This window comes from Mycosarcoma maydis, chromosome 1, assembly GCF_000328475.2.
Source record: "Mycosarcoma maydis chromosome 1, whole genome shotgun sequence".
Classification (NCBI taxonomy): Eukaryota; Fungi; Basidiomycota; class Ustilaginomycetes; order Ustilaginales; genus Mycosarcoma; species Mycosarcoma maydis.
Window position 1 is genome coordinate 1,657,972 of NC_026478.1, and position 19,554 is coordinate 1,677,525.

The 19,554-nt window shown below is 54.5% G+C and overlaps 6 protein-coding genes across 6 annotated transcripts; 3 read left to right on the forward strand and 3 right to left on the reverse strand.

The window, feature by feature from the left end:
• Positions 1–1,704: 1,704 nt before the first annotated feature.
• Positions 1,705–2,553, forward strand: UMAG_00567 (uncharacterized protein; the record flags this gene model as incomplete). Its single annotated transcript, XM_011388095.1, has 1 exon — positions 1,705–2,553. The coding sequence occupies one exon, from the start codon at positions 1,705–1,707 to the stop codon at positions 2,551–2,553; it is 849 nt and encodes a 282-aa protein (XP_011386397.1).
• Positions 2,554–2,873: 320 nt separating this feature from the next.
• UMAG_00568 (protein serine/threonine phosphatase) lies at positions 2,874–5,213 on the reverse strand (the record flags this gene model as incomplete). The annotated part of the gene is made up of 1 exon (XM_011388096.1): positions 2,874–5,213. One exon carries the CDS (start codon positions 5,211–5,213, stop codon positions 2,874–2,876), a length of 2,340 nt encoding a protein of 779 aa, XP_011386398.1.
• A 911-nt stretch (positions 5,214–6,124) lies between these two features.
• Positions 6,125–8,581, forward strand: UMAG_00569 (uncharacterized protein; the record flags this gene model as incomplete). The annotated part of the gene is made up of 1 exon (XM_011388097.1): positions 6,125–8,581. One exon carries the CDS (start codon positions 6,125–6,127, stop codon positions 8,579–8,581), a length of 2,457 nt encoding a protein of 818 aa, XP_011386399.1.
• Positions 8,582–9,158: 577 nt separating this feature from the next.
• On the forward strand, positions 9,159–10,106 carry UMAG_10466 (S-methyl-5-thioadenosine phosphorylase; the record flags this gene model as incomplete). Its single annotated transcript, XM_011388385.1, has 1 exon — positions 9,159–10,106. The coding sequence occupies one exon, from the start codon at positions 9,159–9,161 to the stop codon at positions 10,104–10,106; it is 948 nt and encodes a 315-aa protein (XP_011386687.1).
• Positions 10,107–10,225: 119 nt separating this feature from the next.
• On the reverse strand, positions 10,226–15,172 carry UMAG_10467 (uncharacterized protein; the record flags this gene model as incomplete). The annotated part of the gene is made up of 1 exon (XM_011388386.1): positions 10,226–15,172. The coding sequence occupies one exon, from the start codon at positions 15,170–15,172 to the stop codon at positions 10,226–10,228; it is 4,947 nt and encodes a 1,648-aa protein (XP_011386688.1).
• A 1,399-nt stretch (positions 15,173–16,571) lies between these two features.
• Positions 16,572–19,013, reverse strand: UMAG_00572 (uncharacterized protein; the record flags this gene model as incomplete). The annotated part of the gene is made up of 1 exon (XM_011388098.1): positions 16,572–19,013. One exon carries the CDS (start codon positions 19,011–19,013, stop codon positions 16,572–16,574), a length of 2,442 nt encoding a protein of 813 aa, XP_011386400.1.
• Between the last annotated feature and the right edge of the window lie 541 nt (positions 19,014–19,554).

Below are 19,554 nucleotides of genomic sequence, written 5' to 3' on the forward strand. Positions count from 1 at the left end.
TGGCTTTCAGCAGCCCTCTAAATCACGAAAGAACAACAGCCCCTGGCTTAGTTCATCAAGACGCCCTGCTGAAGGCGTCGCCGTCCTTGCATAGATCAAGTTGGATAGGAATTAGTGGTAAATTGAATCAATCACAATCGCAAATGTGCGGGGAGTTCAATTCGAATTTGCGATTGATAAAATGTCCGAAAATTGGAAACAATTGTGAGTGAATGAAAACAGAGCAAATCGGCTGGTTTTTTTTTTTTCTGCCGCAAGGGTGCTGCACACAAGCGCGAGCCGATGCAAGAGTCACGAGTAGAAGCAGACAGTAAAACAATGCGTGGCATTCGTGGTTTTGGAGAGAACAGAAGTGATATAGAGCAGGAAAGCGTTTAAAGAAGTTCAAGAGGCTTCAACTTGACTCAGCACATTTTACAGTTCAGTATGGTGCCTACAGACTGAGAATAGAGAACTCATCGATTCACGATTGTGAAATCAGCTCGTTGGAAAGCAAGAGTTAAAGCTCGCTCCTTCTCCTCGTCCTCGCTCGATCAAGAGACGTTGATCGACCATGCTCTTGTCACTTGCATATGCTAAACCCCACCTCGTAGAATCAACCATGCCTACATTCACAACTGTCTTGTGGCTTGTCAACGATCGTTTCCAGCGGAACCGCGCTGGCGCTTTGGTCGGTTGTTGATCACAGTGAGCCAAAGGGTAAATGGCAAGTTTGATTTTGAGCTAACTTAGTGGATGTTGGTTGCCCTGAAGTTACTCGTGACTGTGACTCGTCTGGTGCCAAAATGTAGGTGTCCCCTCGTTTTTTCAATCTCAGACAGCTGTTTGTCGATCATTTTCGATTTCTTGGTCTCAACAACCTCGGCAGTCTACGAGTCACGAGTAACCCAGCAAGATTCGTGATTCGCGACGGTCGAGCTCGACAGATCAACACTGGCACACTGGCACACTGCACACTGCCCAACATGCAACGCGCAAATTCCCAACTCCGCCCAAGTTTTCTTCTTTCGACGGCTTCTTTTGAGCTTTATTACAGGATCGACCGACGGGACTGCAGCAATCAAGAATCGCCAGCGACTCGTGACTTGAAGAGACTTGTCATCGTAGCCCGTCTTGCTTCCGTAAAGACCAGTTCGCCTGGGTTTGCCCCACGCCAAAAAAACCGCCCCTTGATCACGACGATCCCGTCAGAGCTTACCGTTGTTGTAGCTGGAAACTGGTTGTCCGATTGTCATTGTGAATCAGTCGTGAGTGAATGCCGCGACCCCCGTTTTCATTGCTCCTCCTCTCCATACCTCTCCTCTACGGCCTCTGCTACAGTCGTGACAAAGCGACTCTCCGTTCTGTCTAGGCCCTGTGTTCGCCCTACGGATCCCTCAATCAACCGCGCATACATCTGTCACTGGCGTGTGTAAGACAAATTCGGTTTTCATTCGGCATTGTGCTTCTACGCCCTTGTATCACATCCCCTTACTTGACTCAATACGCCCATCGTTAATTGCCTCTCTTCGCCTCACCGTTCTAGCTTCACACACCATCTTTGTTTCGGGGCCTCCTTCTCTCCACCCCTCTCTACCCACCATTACCCTTCTCCAACGTCATCAAATCCAACTCTGCATCGCGCGCACGTTGCCTTGTCTTGCTTCGTCATTTCTGATTCTCGTCCTACAACCACCCCACGCGTTTTGCTGCATTCACTCGACAATGTCATTGTCACTAGTCATGAAGCTCTGCGTAGCGCTTGTGCTCGCATCTTCCACTATCACTACCTGTCTGGCCGAGGATCAGCAGCACGAGGTCGCCTACATTCGAAGTCTCAAGCACTCGCGTCGTGCTGCGAAAGCCGAGCTCGCTGAAGCTGGTCCTTCAACGCTGGCCAAGCGCGGTCCCACCTACCACGGTCGCGCCACCTACTACGCCGCCGGTCTCGGTGCTTGTGGAAATTACAACTCCGGAAGCGACTTTATCGTCGCGCTCAACGCTGCACAGTACGGTGATCTCGGTCAGCGATCTTCATGGTGCGGCAAGTCGATTGCTATCACATACAATGGAAATACCCAATACGCCACGGTGCAAGATGCCTGCCCGAGTTGTCCCTACGGCGGACTGGATATGAGCGAAGGACTCTTCAGGGCGTTTGCTAACCCAAGTGTCGGTGTTTTCCAAATGTCGTGGACCGCTAACGATGGTTCTGACGACGACAACAACAACGGCAAGAAGACTTCGACTTCTAGCACGCCCGCCTGGACACCCAGGCCTTCACCTACAAGCACCTGGTCTTCACCTGCTTGGACTCCTTCCACCACATCGACAAGACGAGCTTCTTCCTCTTCGTCATCCTCGTCGGCTGCCCGATCTTCCGCACCCACGAGCTCCACCGCATCCACCACCACACCCGCATCCTCATCCTCATCCACATCCTCATCGTCGTCCGCATCCACATCCACCTCATCCTCCGCGTCCGACGGCTCGGATTCGCACGCCAACAACCTCGACAGCTTCGCGCTCATCTACCAGGGTCTCAACCACATGGCTGTCGCCGCTGCCAGCTAGTGATCCCATGCGATCGCATCGCATCGCCTCTCCTCCCCCTCCCGCATTTGAAAAGTAACGCCTCCCCTTCTCTTGTCTCTATTAGCGCTCACATCCACTCTAATATCTGTAGCCCGCGATAGTCGCCTGTTGATCCAGAGCTGACATCTACCCGTCTCGCACCAGTGGAATAGTATTTCGTAGCCTCTTCGTAGCCTCATCCATCGTACCATCTCATGCATGTCTTCTGACGTGGCGACGGCTGCCCTAAATCATGCAATCCAGTGCGAGTGCGATTTGTGTTCGACTACAAGTACAACTGAGAACTCAAAGACAGTTGATCATTCATTGTCGATTTGTCCATCCAACTCTTCGGCAAGGTGGTCTAAGAATCCGTCGTCTGCATCATCATCATCGTCGTCGTTGTTGTTGTCACCAGCGTCTGATTGTGGACGTTGTTTTTTGGACGTTTGCGAGTTGGCCAAGTCGGTCGAAGGCACATCGTCGGGACGAAGACGTTTACGAGAATCACCTTGGAGGGGAGCGTTGGTGTGGTGCACATCGACTTGTTCATCGTCGTCGTGCATCGATGGTGACGGGGAAGACGTATTGCTCGCCGTTGTAGCTGAATCCAGGTACGCGTCGACTTCGTCGGCTGCTGCGCCCCAATCCATATCGTTGAGCTCATTTTCGAAGAGCGATTCGTCTGGATCCTCACGTGTCAGTTCGGCCACTTGCGCCTGTGCTTCCTCGTTGGCTGCCAAACTACTCGTCTGGTCTTGAACACGTTGGTTGGCCACCTGTGCTTCCGCTTTGGCGTTCGCACTCGCTAACGCATTCTCGCCCTCCGAAATCCGATACAACGCCTCGTCCTGTCTCGACCACCTACTCGCCGAAACGTGGAACCAACTCGGCCACACCACTTCCAATTGTCCACTCAGCCTTAACGCCTGATGGACTTTCGCCGTCCCTGGTCTCGCCGCTACCACATGCGTCGTCACACCCACCTCAATTTCCGATGCCGGTGTAGCGCCAAACTCTCTGGCCATCGCCCAAAGATCCGATTTCTCCACATTGTGACCAAACGGGATCATGCTCGAGAACACGATCGTGCAGCCTTTGAGCACCTGTGCTTTTTTCATGCCAATCAAGTCGACCACCGACGGTTTCAGCATGGCTGCATTCGACGCGGCAGCATCCGTTGCAGACTGCATGAAGTCGTACTTGGCATACCACTGCGCGTGCAGATCGTCTAGGATCGATTGGACGCGATCCAGTTCGTTGTCGTCGTCGACCAGCACGGCATGCGAGCGATGTGGTGGAAGTGGCGGTGGAGGTGGAAGCAGCGGTGGTAGTCCTGTACCAGATGACAATCGTGACGTTGCACCAGTGCTGTTGTTCACCGAAGCTGCCATGTCCTCTAACATTCCTGCTGCTGCCGTCGCTGCATCGGCTCTATTATGATCGCCAGCACCAGTCTCGCTATCGCTGCCACTGCTATCCGCTTCGCTCGTCTGACCATTATGTTCATCACTGTTGCCATTCGGTGTCGCAGTCCCCGAACGTGATGCTCCATTGCTGTGTCTCCCCAACTTTTCATCCAGCGCTTCCTGCATCCTAGCCAGCGGTCTTGCTTCGCGCTGTTCCGCGAGCTTGCTTTGCAACTTTTCTGTCTGTGCCACAAAGTGCGCTGCAGCCTCCCGCAAAGCTTGCAACTCGTCTTCCGATCGACCTTCCGCCTCTGCCTTTTGGGCGGCTTCCTCAACCGCCCTTTCAGGTGTCGTAGCATCAGTACCATCATTGCTCGAACGCGCTTCTGAGCCAGAGGTCGATAAAGCAGCGACAGTTGGCGCGTCATTTGCCTTGTTAGCTGCACCGGAAGCGATCACCTCTGGCAGCGCGCCCGGTGATGGAGGTGGAGTTGGCAGAAAAGTAGCATTGATATCACCGATACCTACGAAAAACTCGTACGGTAGCACGGGGAGTAGATTCGGGCTTCGACTCCACACATCCTCTCGGTCATCAATGATGACGACCATGCTGTGATCTACTGGAAACAGCCTGCTGAGACTCTTGCGTACCAAACTGCCATTTTCGTCTCGCGACAAGATCCTGTTGCCGAAAATGCTTGCATCTGGGTCGATGAGTTTGCAGACGCAGTTGGCGTATGATCTTGTTCCCATGGTGTAGACGTGCAGCTCGTACTTTTCAGACAAGTGCTTCAGCACCTGTGGTACTCCCGGCCGTGGTTTGACGTAGTACCAACACGCTCTTGAGGCTTTCAGCGCTGCTGCTGGGTCTTTTGGCTCGGATCCATCTTCTTCGTCCTTGATCTCTTCGCCGTCGATACCGAGACGAAACTTGCCTACGGATTGGAGCGCTTCGTAGTTCGGGTTGGATTCGTCACGCATCCATTCTCCCACGGTTGGATCGACAGTGGCATGTATCACAGTCTGGTCCAGATCGACGATCAAGGCAAGTTTGCGCTGCGACAGCAGATGGCTCGTGGTCTCGGAATCGAGCCGTTGTGCTTCTTCGGCAGAGACCTTGACAGCAGAACTCGAGTGCATCACCGAGAGCGATGCTGACTCTTCCGAGTCAGCGTCGACCGGTTGGCCGCAAACAGCGCACATGCCAAACAGCTGCACCGGATGCTTGCATGGTTCCTGTGTCTGCGACATGATTGCTTTACGTTGGCGAGACCCAAGGTCGACTAGCGAGAAGAATTAAGGATTTTGAGAAAGGTGTCACGACCGGCTCGAATAATGGAGGAGCTCGGCAGTAGAGGTGTGCGGTAAGGATCGCGGAGACATGAGACCGGAGAACAGCCTTGCTAGTACGTTGTCGGTTATCAAGATGGCCGCACCTTGCTGCGTCGACGAACAGGCAAGCCCTGTCTTTGCCGTGTTACAACCAATCGACGCTGGTGGACTGGAAGGTGGTTCAAGTCGCGGCGACTGACGACGGCAAGAAACAGAGACACGAGATGCGGGGGAACAGATTGCACGGATTAGAAAGCGAGTCTGTGCGCAGCTGTCTTGCGGAGGACGTCGGGCAATTTTTCGGTCGGCTTTGCACGTCGTATATATGGGAATCGAGCGCGTGGCTCACGTCTGCCGCCTGTAAATCATGAAGCCGACCGATACTCGTGACTGTTGTGTAACCAATTTGAAGAAAAATCACGAAAACCGGAAATCACGAACCACGAGTCACGAATCACACGAACGGCTGGCTAGCTGGCTGAGTTAGTCGAGAGTGTGAGTTTTTGAGTCGTGTGGCTGAGCTAACTTTCGTATGCACTTCGTGACTTGGGTCATGACGAGTCGCGTGGACTTTGTGTGGTCGAGCCAACTCTTTTTGAATTTCCCGCACGCCCGATTTTTGAGTTTTTAATGTTACGTCTAAGCTGATTATTTCTCTATAACTCGTCGTTACTCGTGACTCGTGACTTGTGACTTTCAAGGTGGAGGTTATGAGTTTGTTTTTCTGGGAATCGTGCTGTGAGAAACTTTTGTGCTCGGCAAAGCTCAGTCTGCCGTTCGTGCTTTGATCTTCTCAGCACATCAACGACAAGGACTCTGCATGCGGCGTCATGGTCAAGAAGACATCCAAGGCTCAGAAAGCCAAGCTACGTAGAGCAGGCAGTAGTACAGATGATGGCGATTCCCAAGGCGGTCGAGGCGGTCAAGGTGGACGGGGCCGGGGCCGAGGCCGAGGACGAGGGCGAGGAGGTGCCGCCGCTGGAGGAGGCAGGTTAGCAAGATCTGCACTGCTACCGCCAGATCAACAAGCTGCTTTCGAATCACGCAGACGTACCGTCCAGCTGGAAGAATCTGCCTTTTCCAAGCTCTCACCACCGGTGTTGGAACGACTCAACATTCTCGCCTCTTACGCGGACCTTCGACGTCCCATTCCTGACGAGCTCACTCGTTTCACCTATTCCAGATTTGGTCGAGCCAGAGCAGAGAATCATCAGCGTCTCGTCGATCATGAACACAACAAGAAGGAGGAGCGAAACTCACATCCGCTTGCTGGCTGGCTTGATAACGCTTCGCAGCCACCAGCAAAAAATCAACATCAAGACCAAGCCGATAGCTCCTCAGATGACGAGCATGTCGATCTCAACGAGACAATAGATCCAGGTGTTACCGGGATCGAACAGACTGGAGAGCTCCGTCTGCCCAAACGACCCAAATGGCGATCCGACATGGACACCAAGACGATTCATGCGCAAGAGGAAGAAGTTTTTCGGCAGTGGCTACGCAAGACAGACGCAGTCGTGGAACGCGCTTTCTTCACGTCCTCGCCCATGTTCGCCGGGCTGACGTCACATACCCGCTCTCAGGATAAGGCTGCGTTTGGCTCTTCCTCATCCTCGTCCACCGCAGCAATGGGCGGAAGCCGCATGGTCTCGTCCATCACGTCTCGAGACAGCATCGCGCAGCTACTCCAACACCGTCCCTCTCCCGGCACCTCTGTCATCGGCAGTCTATACGAACGAAACATTGAGGTCTATCGCCAGCTGTGGAGAGTCTGCGAGCGAAGCGACCTCGTCTGTGTCCTCGCTGATGCGAGATGTCCTCTGCTACACCTGCCACCCAGTCTCATTGGCTTCTTGGAGCGGTACATGCGGCTCAAAGTCATCATCGTTCTCACAAAAGCCGACATTGTACCCAAGCACATCGTCGATGCATGGAAGACGTATCTCAAGCAACTTTATCCGAGGTGGGAGGTGGTCGCTACCGAGAGCTATGCCAAGCTGGAGCGTATGGAGGGCCAAGGGTCGCGGACGAGGTTCGCGCCCTACCTGTCGCCGCATTCCAGGAAGGATCTGTTTGTGGCGCTACGAAAGGCACACACTGATTTGATCACACCGCCAAAGGTAGTGCAGGAAGACGCAAACAAGAGCAAAGAGTGGACACCGCCTTGCGCGACCGATACAGACTGGGATGGGGTTGAGAGGCGCGTGCAGCTTCATACTGAAGGGTTCGAGTCAGGATCAGGTGTCGAGGCTCAGGAAGACACCGGCACCAAGGATGAGCGGACCACAGACAAAGACAGCAAGGATCCAAAAGCTACCCGATCACACCTACCGTATCTAACTATCGGACTCATCGGACAGCCCAACGTAGGCAAATCGAGCCTTCTCAACGCTTTGTTTGGCTCGAAAGTTGTCCGAGCGTCCAAAACGCCAGGCAAGACCAAGCATTTCCAGACTCACTTTCTCGTTCCACTACGCTCGTCCTCTTCTTCCACCCCGGTCCAAGCTGACCAGCCTAAGGCTGGGGGAGAAGAATCTCATCGCGGTCAAATCCGACTCTGCGATTCACCAGGACTCGTATTCCCGTCTCTGATTGGGATGGAGATGCAAGTGATGGGGGCAATATTAGCCATCTCTCAAGTGCAAGCCATCACGTCATGCGTCCGATTTGTTGGCGAGCACATTGCGCTTGAAAAGGTGCTTCAGCTGGAGTATCCGCCTGACGAGGACGAGGTAGAGGAGGCGCAAGAGCTATGGACTGGTGTTAAGATTTTGGAGGCAGTCGCTAGGAGGTATCTGTTCAAGACGGCGAAAGCGAATCGGTGGGATGTGAATCGGGCGGGAAACCTGGTGATGCGTGCTGTGGCTGAGGGAAGGATCAAGTGGGCTTTTCGTCCACCCTCGAGTGCCATGGTAGAGGAAAGCAGCATGGGCGAGGGTGTCTGGTTTCCAGAGGTTGAACGAGCCGTCGATCAGGATACCAGCACAGACTTGCTTACCGCACCGAACCCGGACGACGACGAAGAACACGGCAACGAGAAAGAGGATACGGATAGCAAGACCTCTGAAGAGCACAGCGAGACCGATGACGACCAGACGATTGCCCGTAAGGTCAGATTCGACTTTGGCGCTGTCGAAAGTGAAGATGATGGCGATGAGGACGACGATGTTGAAGTGGATCAGGGAGGGCTCGGTGGATCAACTAATTCGCTCTTCAGCGCTCTCGCTGTCGAAGATGGCGATGATGACGATGAAGATGACGAGGATGAACAAGAAGAGGACGAGTAATAGGAGGCTCTCGCACAGTCCCGGGGCTATACAGTTCTTAGCATGCTAACAAAAGCATATCTTGGTGGCCGCAAAGGATCACACGCAATCACATATCACATACCCAAACACATCACCACTTGATCCGACTCAGTCGTGAATCTATGAATTGCAAAAGATCATGTTGAGTGGACCTGCACACTCACACTGACTCGTGACTGAATTATGAATCACGAATCACGAATGTTGGCTTGTCGCTACGAGAACGTGCGAAAAAGTGTTCTGATCGACATCTCGTATCACCGCTGCAGAGAAGACGCACGTTCTCGGCAAAAATCACGAATTAACTTAAGTTAGGCGCACTTTTCAGATGGCGTGCGCGGCTGGCTGCTGGCTGCTGGCTTGTGCGTCAAAATTTTAAAATCGTGAATGTGGTTGGTGATTCTTCTCGTTTCTCACAGTCACAAGTCACGAGTGTGAGTCTGGTTGCAGGGCTTGTCATACTCACCACATGCTACCTCGAGTGTCGTTCGTGACCACGTCTCTCCAGCAACCCAACGTCTCGCGCTGCATCTCTGTTAGAACTCTACATCGCAGGATGTCGGTCCCTACTGTCACATCCTGGACCGGTGCGCCGATTCTACTCGGCGTCATTGGTGGGTCGGGACTGTACAAGCTCGACTCGATCACGCCGGTTGCCGAGATATCGATCTCTACACCTTGGGGTTCGGCTTCGTCTCCGATCACTATTGCCAAGACATCTGCTGGAAACCACGTCGCTTTTCTTGCACGACATGGACGCGATCACGCTATTCTGCCGTCCAACGTTCCGAACCTGGCCAACATTGCGGCGCTGAAGCATCTGGGTGTGAAAGCGATTGTTGCATTTTCCGCGGTGGGATCGTTGCGAGAGGAGATTGCGCCGAAAGACTTTGTGATCCCGTCACAAATCATCGATCGTACCAAAGGTGTTCGGAGGGCGAGCTTTTTCGGATTTGGCGACGAAGAGTCGGTTGTGGCGCATGCTGGATTCGGCGATCCGTTCTGCGAGACTCTACGACCGATCGTGTACTCGACTGTGCAAGCTACGCTTGCTTCGCACCCGATCAAGGTGCATACGGATAAGACAGTGGTGTGTATGGAAGGACCGCAGTTCTCGACGCGCGCAGAATCGCTCATGTACCGTACGTGGGGCGGTGACATTATCAACATGTCGGTCCTCCCCGAAGCCAAGTTGGCGCGCGAAGCCGAAATTGCCTATGTGCTCATCGCCACCGCCACCGACTACGATGCCTGGCGCCCCTCCACCGCCGCCGTCAACGTCGCAGAGGTCATGGAAAGCCTCAAAGCCAATGTGGAAGCCAGTAACCTCGTCACCACCAAGGTCCTCGATCGCGTCTGGCTCGAAATCGACACCGACGAAAAACCCGCCGTCAAGAACATCAAAGACTCGACCAAGTTCAGCATCATGACAAAGTCCCAAGTCATCCCCGACAAGGCCAAGCAGAACTTGAGGTTCTTGCACCCTTGGTTCGCCAGAGACTAATCACGTCCACTCTCGGCTTCGCCCCATCTCACCTCATACACACATATAGACATATGAAACATCACTCGAAGCACTCGAAGAAATAACCCATTTCACCGCCTTGCTTACCGGCGTCACCCTCACAGATCCACCCCGCCGCGCGATGTGCCAAAGAGAATCTTGAGTTCTTCCCTCCTCTCGTCGCGCCTCGCGTCTGCGCTTACGACCTGTCGCTTACTACCCACCTTCTCGGCGATCATCATCTTGCGTTTCTGCAATCTCAGCATGTTTTCCTCGATGCTATGGCGCATGATGTACTTTGTCGTGATCACGGGGCGCGTCTGACCCATTCGATGAATCCGATCCAGACCCTGGTTCTCGACCGCTGGGTTCCAGTATGGATCCATCAGATACGCGCGACAGGCAGAGACGAGGTTGAGCCCGGTCCCTCCCGCACGCAGAGACACGAGGAGCACTTCTATTCCAGCATCCCTCTTGAACGCCTCCAAAGCTGCTGTCCGATCGGGCCGACTCATCGTGCCGTCCAGTCGGGTGTACCGAATCCCGGTGATGTTGAGCGATTTCTGAATCCGGTCGAGCATCTTTGTCCATTGTGAAAACACGACGCTCTTGACCGGTTCGTACGAATCGTACGCTTCCAACGACTGATCGAGCTTTCCGAGCAGACCATTCGACATGACAGCCGGCGGTGGCCGTTGAATTACGACGACTGGCTCTTCCACCTTACGCACCTCTGCGTCCTCTGATGTTGACGGATCGATATGGACCAGCCGAGGCGCCAGTGGGTCGAAAAGGTCCGAGTGCGGGTTGCATTTCGAAAACGGCAGCAAGTCAGCAATCAGAGCGCGAATCTTGGTCGACAGATCCTTGCGACCGTCCAGCGGAACATTGATACGCAGACGTCTCTCGCTGCTTGCTGTCGACTTGCCATTCTTGCGGGGAGCATTGCGTCGACTGAGCTGCGGCTTGACATCGTCACCGATTCCCCAGTCAAAAACATCCTCGAGCTCATCTACCTCCGAATCTGCATCTTTAAGCTGCTTAGACCGCCTCTCGTCCGCCACGTCGTCGTTGAGCAAATCGCTATCTCCGTCCGCCATGCGTTCGGCTTGGTCGTCATTAAGCCCGGCAAAGTCCGAGGCGTCTAGCTCGACGGCATCGATTGCGAGCTTCAACGACGTATTGCAAGCTGGACAGCGTCCCACGTCCTCGCACGTGACGTCTGGCCATGGACAACCGATCGTGCGACGGAAGCAAGCCGAGCAGAAAATGTGCTGGCATCGCGTCACCACAGGTCGTACTGCACCGCTCGCCGCGGGCGATCCGAAGCTGTTGCTCGATGTGGTTGCCGACATTGATCCCGTTCCAGGCTCGACCTTGCTTCGTTTGCGTGGTCCAACACCGTTGCGAGAGTCGGAAGTGAATTCGTCAAGCGCATCGGCGAGCTCCTGAGCATCGTTGCCCGCTCCATCACCTTCGACACTGTTCGAGAGATCAGCCTGGCACTCGGAGCAATACGCCATCTCGCTATCGCGGAAGAGAATGAACAGGACAGCCGCTCTATCGGGAGTCAGGCCGTCCTCCTTGATGGCAACAGATAGATCAGCACCTCGGCCGATACGACTGGCATCCTTGCTTGCGTCCACCATGGACGGATGATCGCATGTCATGCGAAGATTGAGAATCTCGTGCAAAATCGTGGCGTAGTTGCTCTTGACCGTGTCATTGGCCATCATGTCCTCAAAGTCTTCGCGATACTTGTCGTGCAGTGCTTGATAGCGCGCCTTCTCCTTTGCTTCAAAGTCGAGATATTCGGTCTTGCTGAGCTTTGGCGGGAGCGAGAGCAGCGGCTTGCCATCCGCCGTCTTGCTGGTCTTCTGACGACGTAATGCCAGAAGCTTCATCAGGATCTGGACATGTCCAATGTTGGCCGAATCGATAGGACCGTCGTCCTTCTTCACACGTAGGTGGAGGTTCTCGCGATACCCGCAGTATTGGTTCCATACTGCCCGGTCGGTAAAAGGCTCGAGGCGTAGGAATTTGACCAGCGCATAGAGATCATTGATCGTGTTCTGAATCGGGGTGCCCGTAAGACAGAGTCTGCGCTGAGCCGTCAGATTACAGGCGGCTCTGGATTGCCAGGTGCCCACGCCCTTGATCTGGTGAGCCTCGTCGAGAACGATGCGGAACCATTCAATGCGCTGCAAAGGGTTGAGTGCCTCCTTTGCCTGCTTCCGCTTTAGCTTCTTGCCCTTCTTTTGCGCACCAGCTGCGCCAGCTTCACCCTTAATCGGGGTGCCGTCCTCGGTCACCAAAAGAATGTCGTCATCGTCGTCATCATCCTCGTGTCCAGAATGATGATCTGGCGAACCATCCTTCTTGCTTTTCTTTGTCTCGGTTTCGGTGACCCATGTCGACTGGTTCGAGAATTCGGATCCGAGTGTCGAGTAAGTTGTCAGAACGATGTCGTGGTCAGCAATCCACTTGGTGCTGTGGGAACGTGTAGGTCCGTGATAGATATAGATCCTGGGCCGCTTCTGCCTCGAACAATGCTCCTTGATCTGATCTTCCCAATTCGACACGACCGACAAAGGGCAGACGATCAGAGTTGCGCGAGTGCGACACTCGAGATGTCGGCGGCGTACGAGTTCGGGATCCATCTTGTCCTTTGAAGGTTTTTTAGCCGTGCTTTTTGCGAAAGTTGGCTTAGCAGGGGGTGGAGCGCCGTGGACGACAAGCGAAGCGGTTGGTTCCTCCTCCTCCTCCTCCTCCTCCTTCTTTTCGGCATCTCCGCCTTCGTCACTGGTAGCAGAGTCGTCGTCATCAGAATCATTGAGCCGGCGCTTGAAGCGGCTCTTGACTTTTCTAACCCCATTGCGTCTCTCTGCCTCCCTTGATTCTGCCTCGGCCGAGGTAGGTGGCGATCGCATCGCCTGAACGAGCTCTGCATCGGGATCACGCTCCACCTCGGCGGCGCCAAAGAGCCTCGCGTCCTTTCGAGTATGCGTAATGAGGGCGAGCGTGGTGATGGTCTTGCCGAGACCCATATCGTCAGCGAGGATAGCGCCACGGCAGATACGAGGCTGGGTCAAGGTCTCTCGATTCGTTATGAGGTTGCGCCAGGCGCGCACTTTACCGTTGGAGCCTTTGCGGACTGTCCAGAGCGAGATCGAGTCTTCATCCACCATTTGCTCCTGCTTGCTCTTGCTCTTGCCTCTACTCTTCCTCTTACTCTCGCTCTCGCTCTTGCTCTTGCTCTTGCCTTTGCCCTTGCTGTCTTTTACATCACTGCTGTTCGAGGGAGACGCCTTGCTCGTATTAGAAGAGCCCTCGGCCTTGACAGGTGTGGATGCCTCGTCTGCGTCATCGACAATGACCGGTGGCTCCACCAGCAGCTCTGTCCATCGTCGATCTCGCTCACGATTCAGGAGGAAGCCGAGCGCCTGCTTTTGATGCGGGAGAAGCGGAGTAGCAATCCCTTCGGCAGGCTCGACAGCTGCCAGCTCCTCGCCACTGCGAAGGCTTGCATACACAGCGTCGACCTGCGCCTTCTTCTCCTTCTCGGACAGCTCGCGGTTAGCAATGATGGTGCCCATGCCTGCACCACGATGAATGCCGTTGTAAATGGCTTGCACGGCGTCGCTGCGCGTAGATGCTGCAGAGGGATTGTGCGGGTTGCTGTACTGCGGCTCGGTAGGGTAGTCCTCGGGATAATACGAGAGTGGGTGCTCGAGCTGGATACTGAACGCGGACAGGCGATCTGAGATGAGGCCCAGATCTGGACGTCGAACAAAGACGAGGATCTCGAGGTGGTGAAGGAAGTTCTGCGCTCGACCGATGGGGACCATGCGACATCGAGCCTCGCAGCGCACTTTGTTGTTACGCAGCAGCGGCTCCATTGAGGATACGTATTTCTCGGCTAGCGAGCCGAAAGCCGGTTCCGGGGCTGGACCATACCGGGCAGCTTGTTCGACGGACAGTTGAGGAAACCTCGCGCGCGGAGGCACTACGACGCTGACTTTGATGTCTGGGCGCTGTGCAGCGGTTGATGGATAGGCCCAGCCGTTCGGAAGTGTCCGCATCGACGCTGACAGTCCTGTTGGTTGTGAGAGTTGCAGCATGATAGGCCTGTAGCCGGACTCAGTCCAAAATCGGGACGCCCTTGGCCAATTTTCACGGCTGAAGTTGGGATCCACCGGTGGCTCTTGATCTATCGTGCCGTTGTACGTCAATGACGCAGGCAGTCCATGCATGCAAAGGACGACCGCGCTGATCATGCCCGCGCAGACGATTGCATTTGATTTGACGTGATCGATCTCGTACCCTTCGGCCTTTGGCCAGGCGCGTCTGTGCGAGACAATGACCGGCTCGTCTTCGTCATCACTTTTATCGTCGTCTTTGCCGTCGTCGTCGACATGCACAGCTTGTAGCGCGGGAGCTGCCGAGCCATTGCCTTGCGGTAGAGTGATCCTTGATGGCCCTGCAGATTGGTGTGCCGCATGATGCGCTGATGCTGATAACGCATTTGCGGCTGGTTCTTCGTCCTCATCGTCGCTATCTAATGTGAGATCAACCACAGCAGCATTCTGTTGAGCGAGCTGATCCTTTGGCACCGGAACGGAAGGTGGTTTCTCCTCTGTGCTTGACATCGGGAAAGTTCCTGGCATTGACGGCGCAGGCGCAGTTGCGCTTTGACCTGCTGTACCGTAGCTGCCATTCGTTGGAGCTGTTCTTGAAAAGCCACCGTTCTGATCCAGGAACTGGGTGGGCACTCGAGCTCCGCTGCCTCCGATGATCAAGCTGCTCCCGCCTGAAGCCCCGGATGGCGACGCGAGCGGCACGGTGTGGTTTGCTGGACTCCAAATCTTCGAGTTGGAGCTACTGGAAGAGCCGGCGCCAGTAGATGAGGGATGAAAACTAGGCGGCAGAACACGTTTCTTTTCGATCGATTGGGGAGACGCAGCGGCAAGCGGCCGGAAGAGCGGAGCTGGCTCTAGCGGTCTTGAGAGGAGGTCGGAGGGATTGTCGATCTCCTCAAGCACATCCAAATGACGATCTTCAACCATCCTGGTGTAAGAGGCGAGCGGCTGCTCGGCTCAGGATGCCAGGCTGGTAGCGGAGGATGAAGCAGACAGCGTCTTATCAGTATACAGAGACAGCGAGGGGTTTTGGAGAGGAGAGTTGTTTTGCGATGAAGATGTGGGCTCTCTTTGTCGATTTGGCCTCGGGTTCGGATTCGGGGTGCGAGGTGGTCAAGAGGTGTTGTGCGGGCCCGCGTCCTTCACAGCCGATGAGTGCGATCAGTTCTACAAGTGGTGCATGGCGCAAGTCTCCTGGAGTGATGGTAGTGATCGAGACGATTGATCCGGTGAGCTGCGCGTCGCGTCACAGTTGGCACGATGGACTGATTTCGACTCTGGCTCACGACACCAGAACGACACAAGATCCGAGCGTTTCGTCGGACGTGCGTGACGTGTCGGCACCGATATTGAGCGACGAAATGAGTCGTAAGGAGGGATAGGGCCAAGGCGATCGTCGACACGACGTGCGATGTTGAACAAGTCAAGTAGGTGTTCCGGTCCGTGTCAGGAAGGAAGCCTCTAAGCAGCAACCACAATCACGAATCACGAATCACGTATTCACAGATTCACGATTCTTCGTGTTCCTCCACCGGAAAAGTGCAACTCGAAACTCGTGACTGGTCGTGGGTTCTGCGCAACACGCGCACCGCTCAGCCTTATAAAGTGTAAGCCTCGGACACACTCACGACTTGTCAGGGTCCAAGTCGTGAGTCTTGTCGCGCTTTGCTGCGCCACTTTCAGCACGCTGAATCACACAGCTCTTGCGTGGGCTATCAACTCCGCCATCTTGCCACTTGTGTGCTCGTGCTGCCCTCAACGGCGTCTCATGCCCAGTCATCATTTCGACATGTTTGATAACGCGGCCGGTCGTGACGGTGCGGGAGCTGGGTGCGGGTTTGGCCTGAATCCGTTGACATCTTCTGAATCGTGAATTGGTTTGGTGTGCTGATTTGGCTGACTCAGCCAAGTTCGCCGTTCCGATCGACAAGATGGAATCGCGGCACGCGCTACAGCGGCGAAAGTTGGCTCACATTCGCCGTGTTGCTGCGTGCGCACATTCGCGATTCGCGATTCTCACGCTCTGCTGTAACTTTGGGACGAATCTGCTATCGAAATGGCATGTACAAGATGAGCGACGGGTGTCATCGACACAAACTGATCTGATCTGATTTGATTTGACTGTGTCATGTGACGCTGCTCCGAAATGCAAGGCCACGAGATGGCGTTTGGAACGCCCCTAAAAACCAAGCTTTGAAAGAACTGACATCACAAGACCCTGCAGCGCCAATCGTGAATCACGATTGGACACAACGACGCTGCCAAGTACTCGTGACTGATATAAGAGTCGAGCGTGTTACAGAGCCAAATGTGGTGGTGCGGCGAATTACAAGACACCTCGGAGCAAGAGGATCCGATTCTCGCACAGACACACTAGCGTATCCTCCCACCGTTCATGATCGACATGGGCTTGCATCGGCAGACGAACGTTGCATACGCCGAGAAGCGGGCCGCTCGCACCACGTTGACTATTTCCCCCGGTGGCTTCGTCTCCGCTTGTCGCTCCTGCTAAACGCAGAACGCGCGAAGGAGCACTCTGAGCAGTGCGTTCCGCCGTCGAGTAATACACGAACAAGTTGCCTGCACCCCCACTTGAATCTGTCCGGCTGCCTCCTGTAACGCGAGGCGCACTCTCAAATGCCAGTACTGCAAATCCTTGGCGACGCTTATAAACGTGGATCCGCTGAGCATCACGTTTCGAGGCGAGCACAAACGACAGCGCTGGCATAGTGCATGTGTGCATCCAGGCTCCATCGGACAAGCTGAAAATCGCTCCGTCCAGCTCGTGTTTCATCACGACCGTATCGTCATTGTTCGATCCAGGTAGCGGTGTGGCTAGTACGGTCCAACATTCCTTGGAGCTGCGTACGTGTTCATCATGGCCAGTGGAGATGGTTGTGAGGACCAAAGGACGCCCGACATTTGCATCTTCTTCCTCGAGACTGTCTTTGAGCAAGCTCGGCTGGTCGAGCGAGAGACTTGTACCACCATTAGTGGTGAAAGCGGAAGCGGAGGCATCGAATCCTGTACGATCCATCCCAAATCCTTGGGTCGACTCTTCGTCAACGGTATACTTGTCCATGCCCTCTAGCATCGTGAGCAGCTCGGAAGGGTCCATCGTCTCCGGTACATCGTCTTGGTTGTCCTCTTGGTCGATTGCTTCGTGTCGTTGCTGATCGTCTTTGATACCCGATTGGCCATTGGCAGCGCGCTCGACAGTGGATCTGGCTTGCTGAAAGCTGAGTTGTGTCCGACTTGCTGCCTCGGCGTGCGTCTCGCGGTGTCGAGTGCGATCGCCAAATACTTGCATCCACCGCGTCCCTTGATGCTTCTTCTCGAGATGCAGCGTCAACAGGCTCACGCGCTTGGCTCGCTCCAACGTCCATACGCTTCCTGTAGGGTCGATCTCTCCCCACGTACTTCGCGAGGTGTATCGCCCGGAAGCGATCATCCGTGCCGCCCGTGTAAGCTCATCGTCTTGACCCGTCGCAGTTTGGCTTGTGTCCGTGTTGATTTCGGTGATTCTTGATGATGAGGGTGTGTTGAGCAGCGTCAGTGCATCTTGCGTGAACGACAGACTGAGGGCCGAGAGAGAGAAATGCGCTCGAACGTGCGAAGTTGTGATCCACGATGGTAGGGCAAATGCGAGGGTGAGTGTGTCGCTTGTCTGTGCCCACGAGAAGTGGGGGGCTGGTCGTCTCGATGCAACTACGGGAGAAGGCGGGTTGGTGTCTGAGCTTGTACTAGTATCTTTGAATGACGTTGTTGTGTCTTTCGACTGGTTTGTCGTGTCCCGTAAGCTGATGAAGCGTGCTTCCGCGCCGAGGAGCGTGTGCTGCTCGTCTAGGCTCGCCATGATCAACGGCTCCTCGCCTCGAACCTCCCACAGCAGTGTGGCATCGCTCATCACATCAGCGTCATCTTTGTCCGATCCCGTCGAGGCTGGGTCGGCCAGATCGAGCTCCACTAGTCGCACATCGAACACCGTACTGCTTCTAGCTGATTGTTCCGTTTTGGATGCTCCTGCTTTCTGTGAGCTTGGTTGAAATCCCAACCCCTGCATTCCCTCGTTTGCGCTCTCGGCGTCCACTGTGATGGTCTTGGTACTCTGTATCAACACATGGATCTTACTCTCGCTCCTTCGAGACGCTTTGATGGTGCCTCGACGCTCTACCTTCCATCGCCGCTCTTCCGCGCTGATCCACCTCGCCGACCTGTGTTCGTTTCCTAGGTTGACGTTCTGTAATCTGAGTAACACCAGGACGTCTGCGCTGTACACCAGCCATTCGGTTGCGGAAATCGACGCCAACGACGGCAGCGACTCCTGGTCAGATAGCAGACGATGTACTGGATGACCGATAACTCTGTCATCTGCCACGTTGTATGTCAAGACCACCAAAAATCCATTCGTGTCGATGTACGCCGCACACGGCTCGTCAGCACGCCTCTCCCCTACAGCAGGAACCAGGACCTGATACAGCGAGCGTTCCTTGGTCTCCTTATACCCCAGCGCAGAAACCTTGAACTTGGCTCTGCCACCTTCGCCTTGTGGCTGATAAAGCTCACAAAGTGGTGGTGGCCGACTCGGCAATGCGTACGACTTTACACAAGACGACGCGTCATCTTGGATGAGTTTGTACGCTTCGAATCGCGCATTGAGCTTGCTTGGGTCTATGGGAAAGCGAAGAATCGCAGGGTCGATGCGAGAGCCAGACGACAGCGCTGGATGTGTGCGTAGTGCAAGACGATGCGATTGAGAGTATGCCATCCTCAAAAGTGGATACCCGATGAGGTCGTCCGAAGAAACGGGTGTGTGGGTTGAGAACAACAACACGTCTACAACCATCAAGTAACGGAGTGTTAGAATCCTTAAAAAATCAAAGCGTTCTCACCTCCACAGCCGCGGATTTTCCAGAATTCTCTTTGTAACCGGATCTCGATGAATGGTCCCGATCTAGTTCATCACAATCTGGCAGACGTTGGTGTTACGGTAGCATTGCAAGGTGGCACGGGTGAGGAGTGAACCACAGGGTTTCAGAATTCGGCTGCCACACCGTGGGTGCAGAGCACAAACTTTTTATGACAGCACTTTCCTTCTTATGGATGAGCAGGACCATTCTTATATCTTACTGTTTACTTGCCACTGCGAACTATCTACTATCTTTGTTATTCGACCAGTGCAGCAATCTATACATCGCTGCCACATACGCTTGCGCCTCCAGGCCTGTGGATCGGCGTTATCTAAGGTCAGAACCTACACTGACACTGCATCACCTACACTGCAGACGCAACCTCAACCGTTGTGGTGG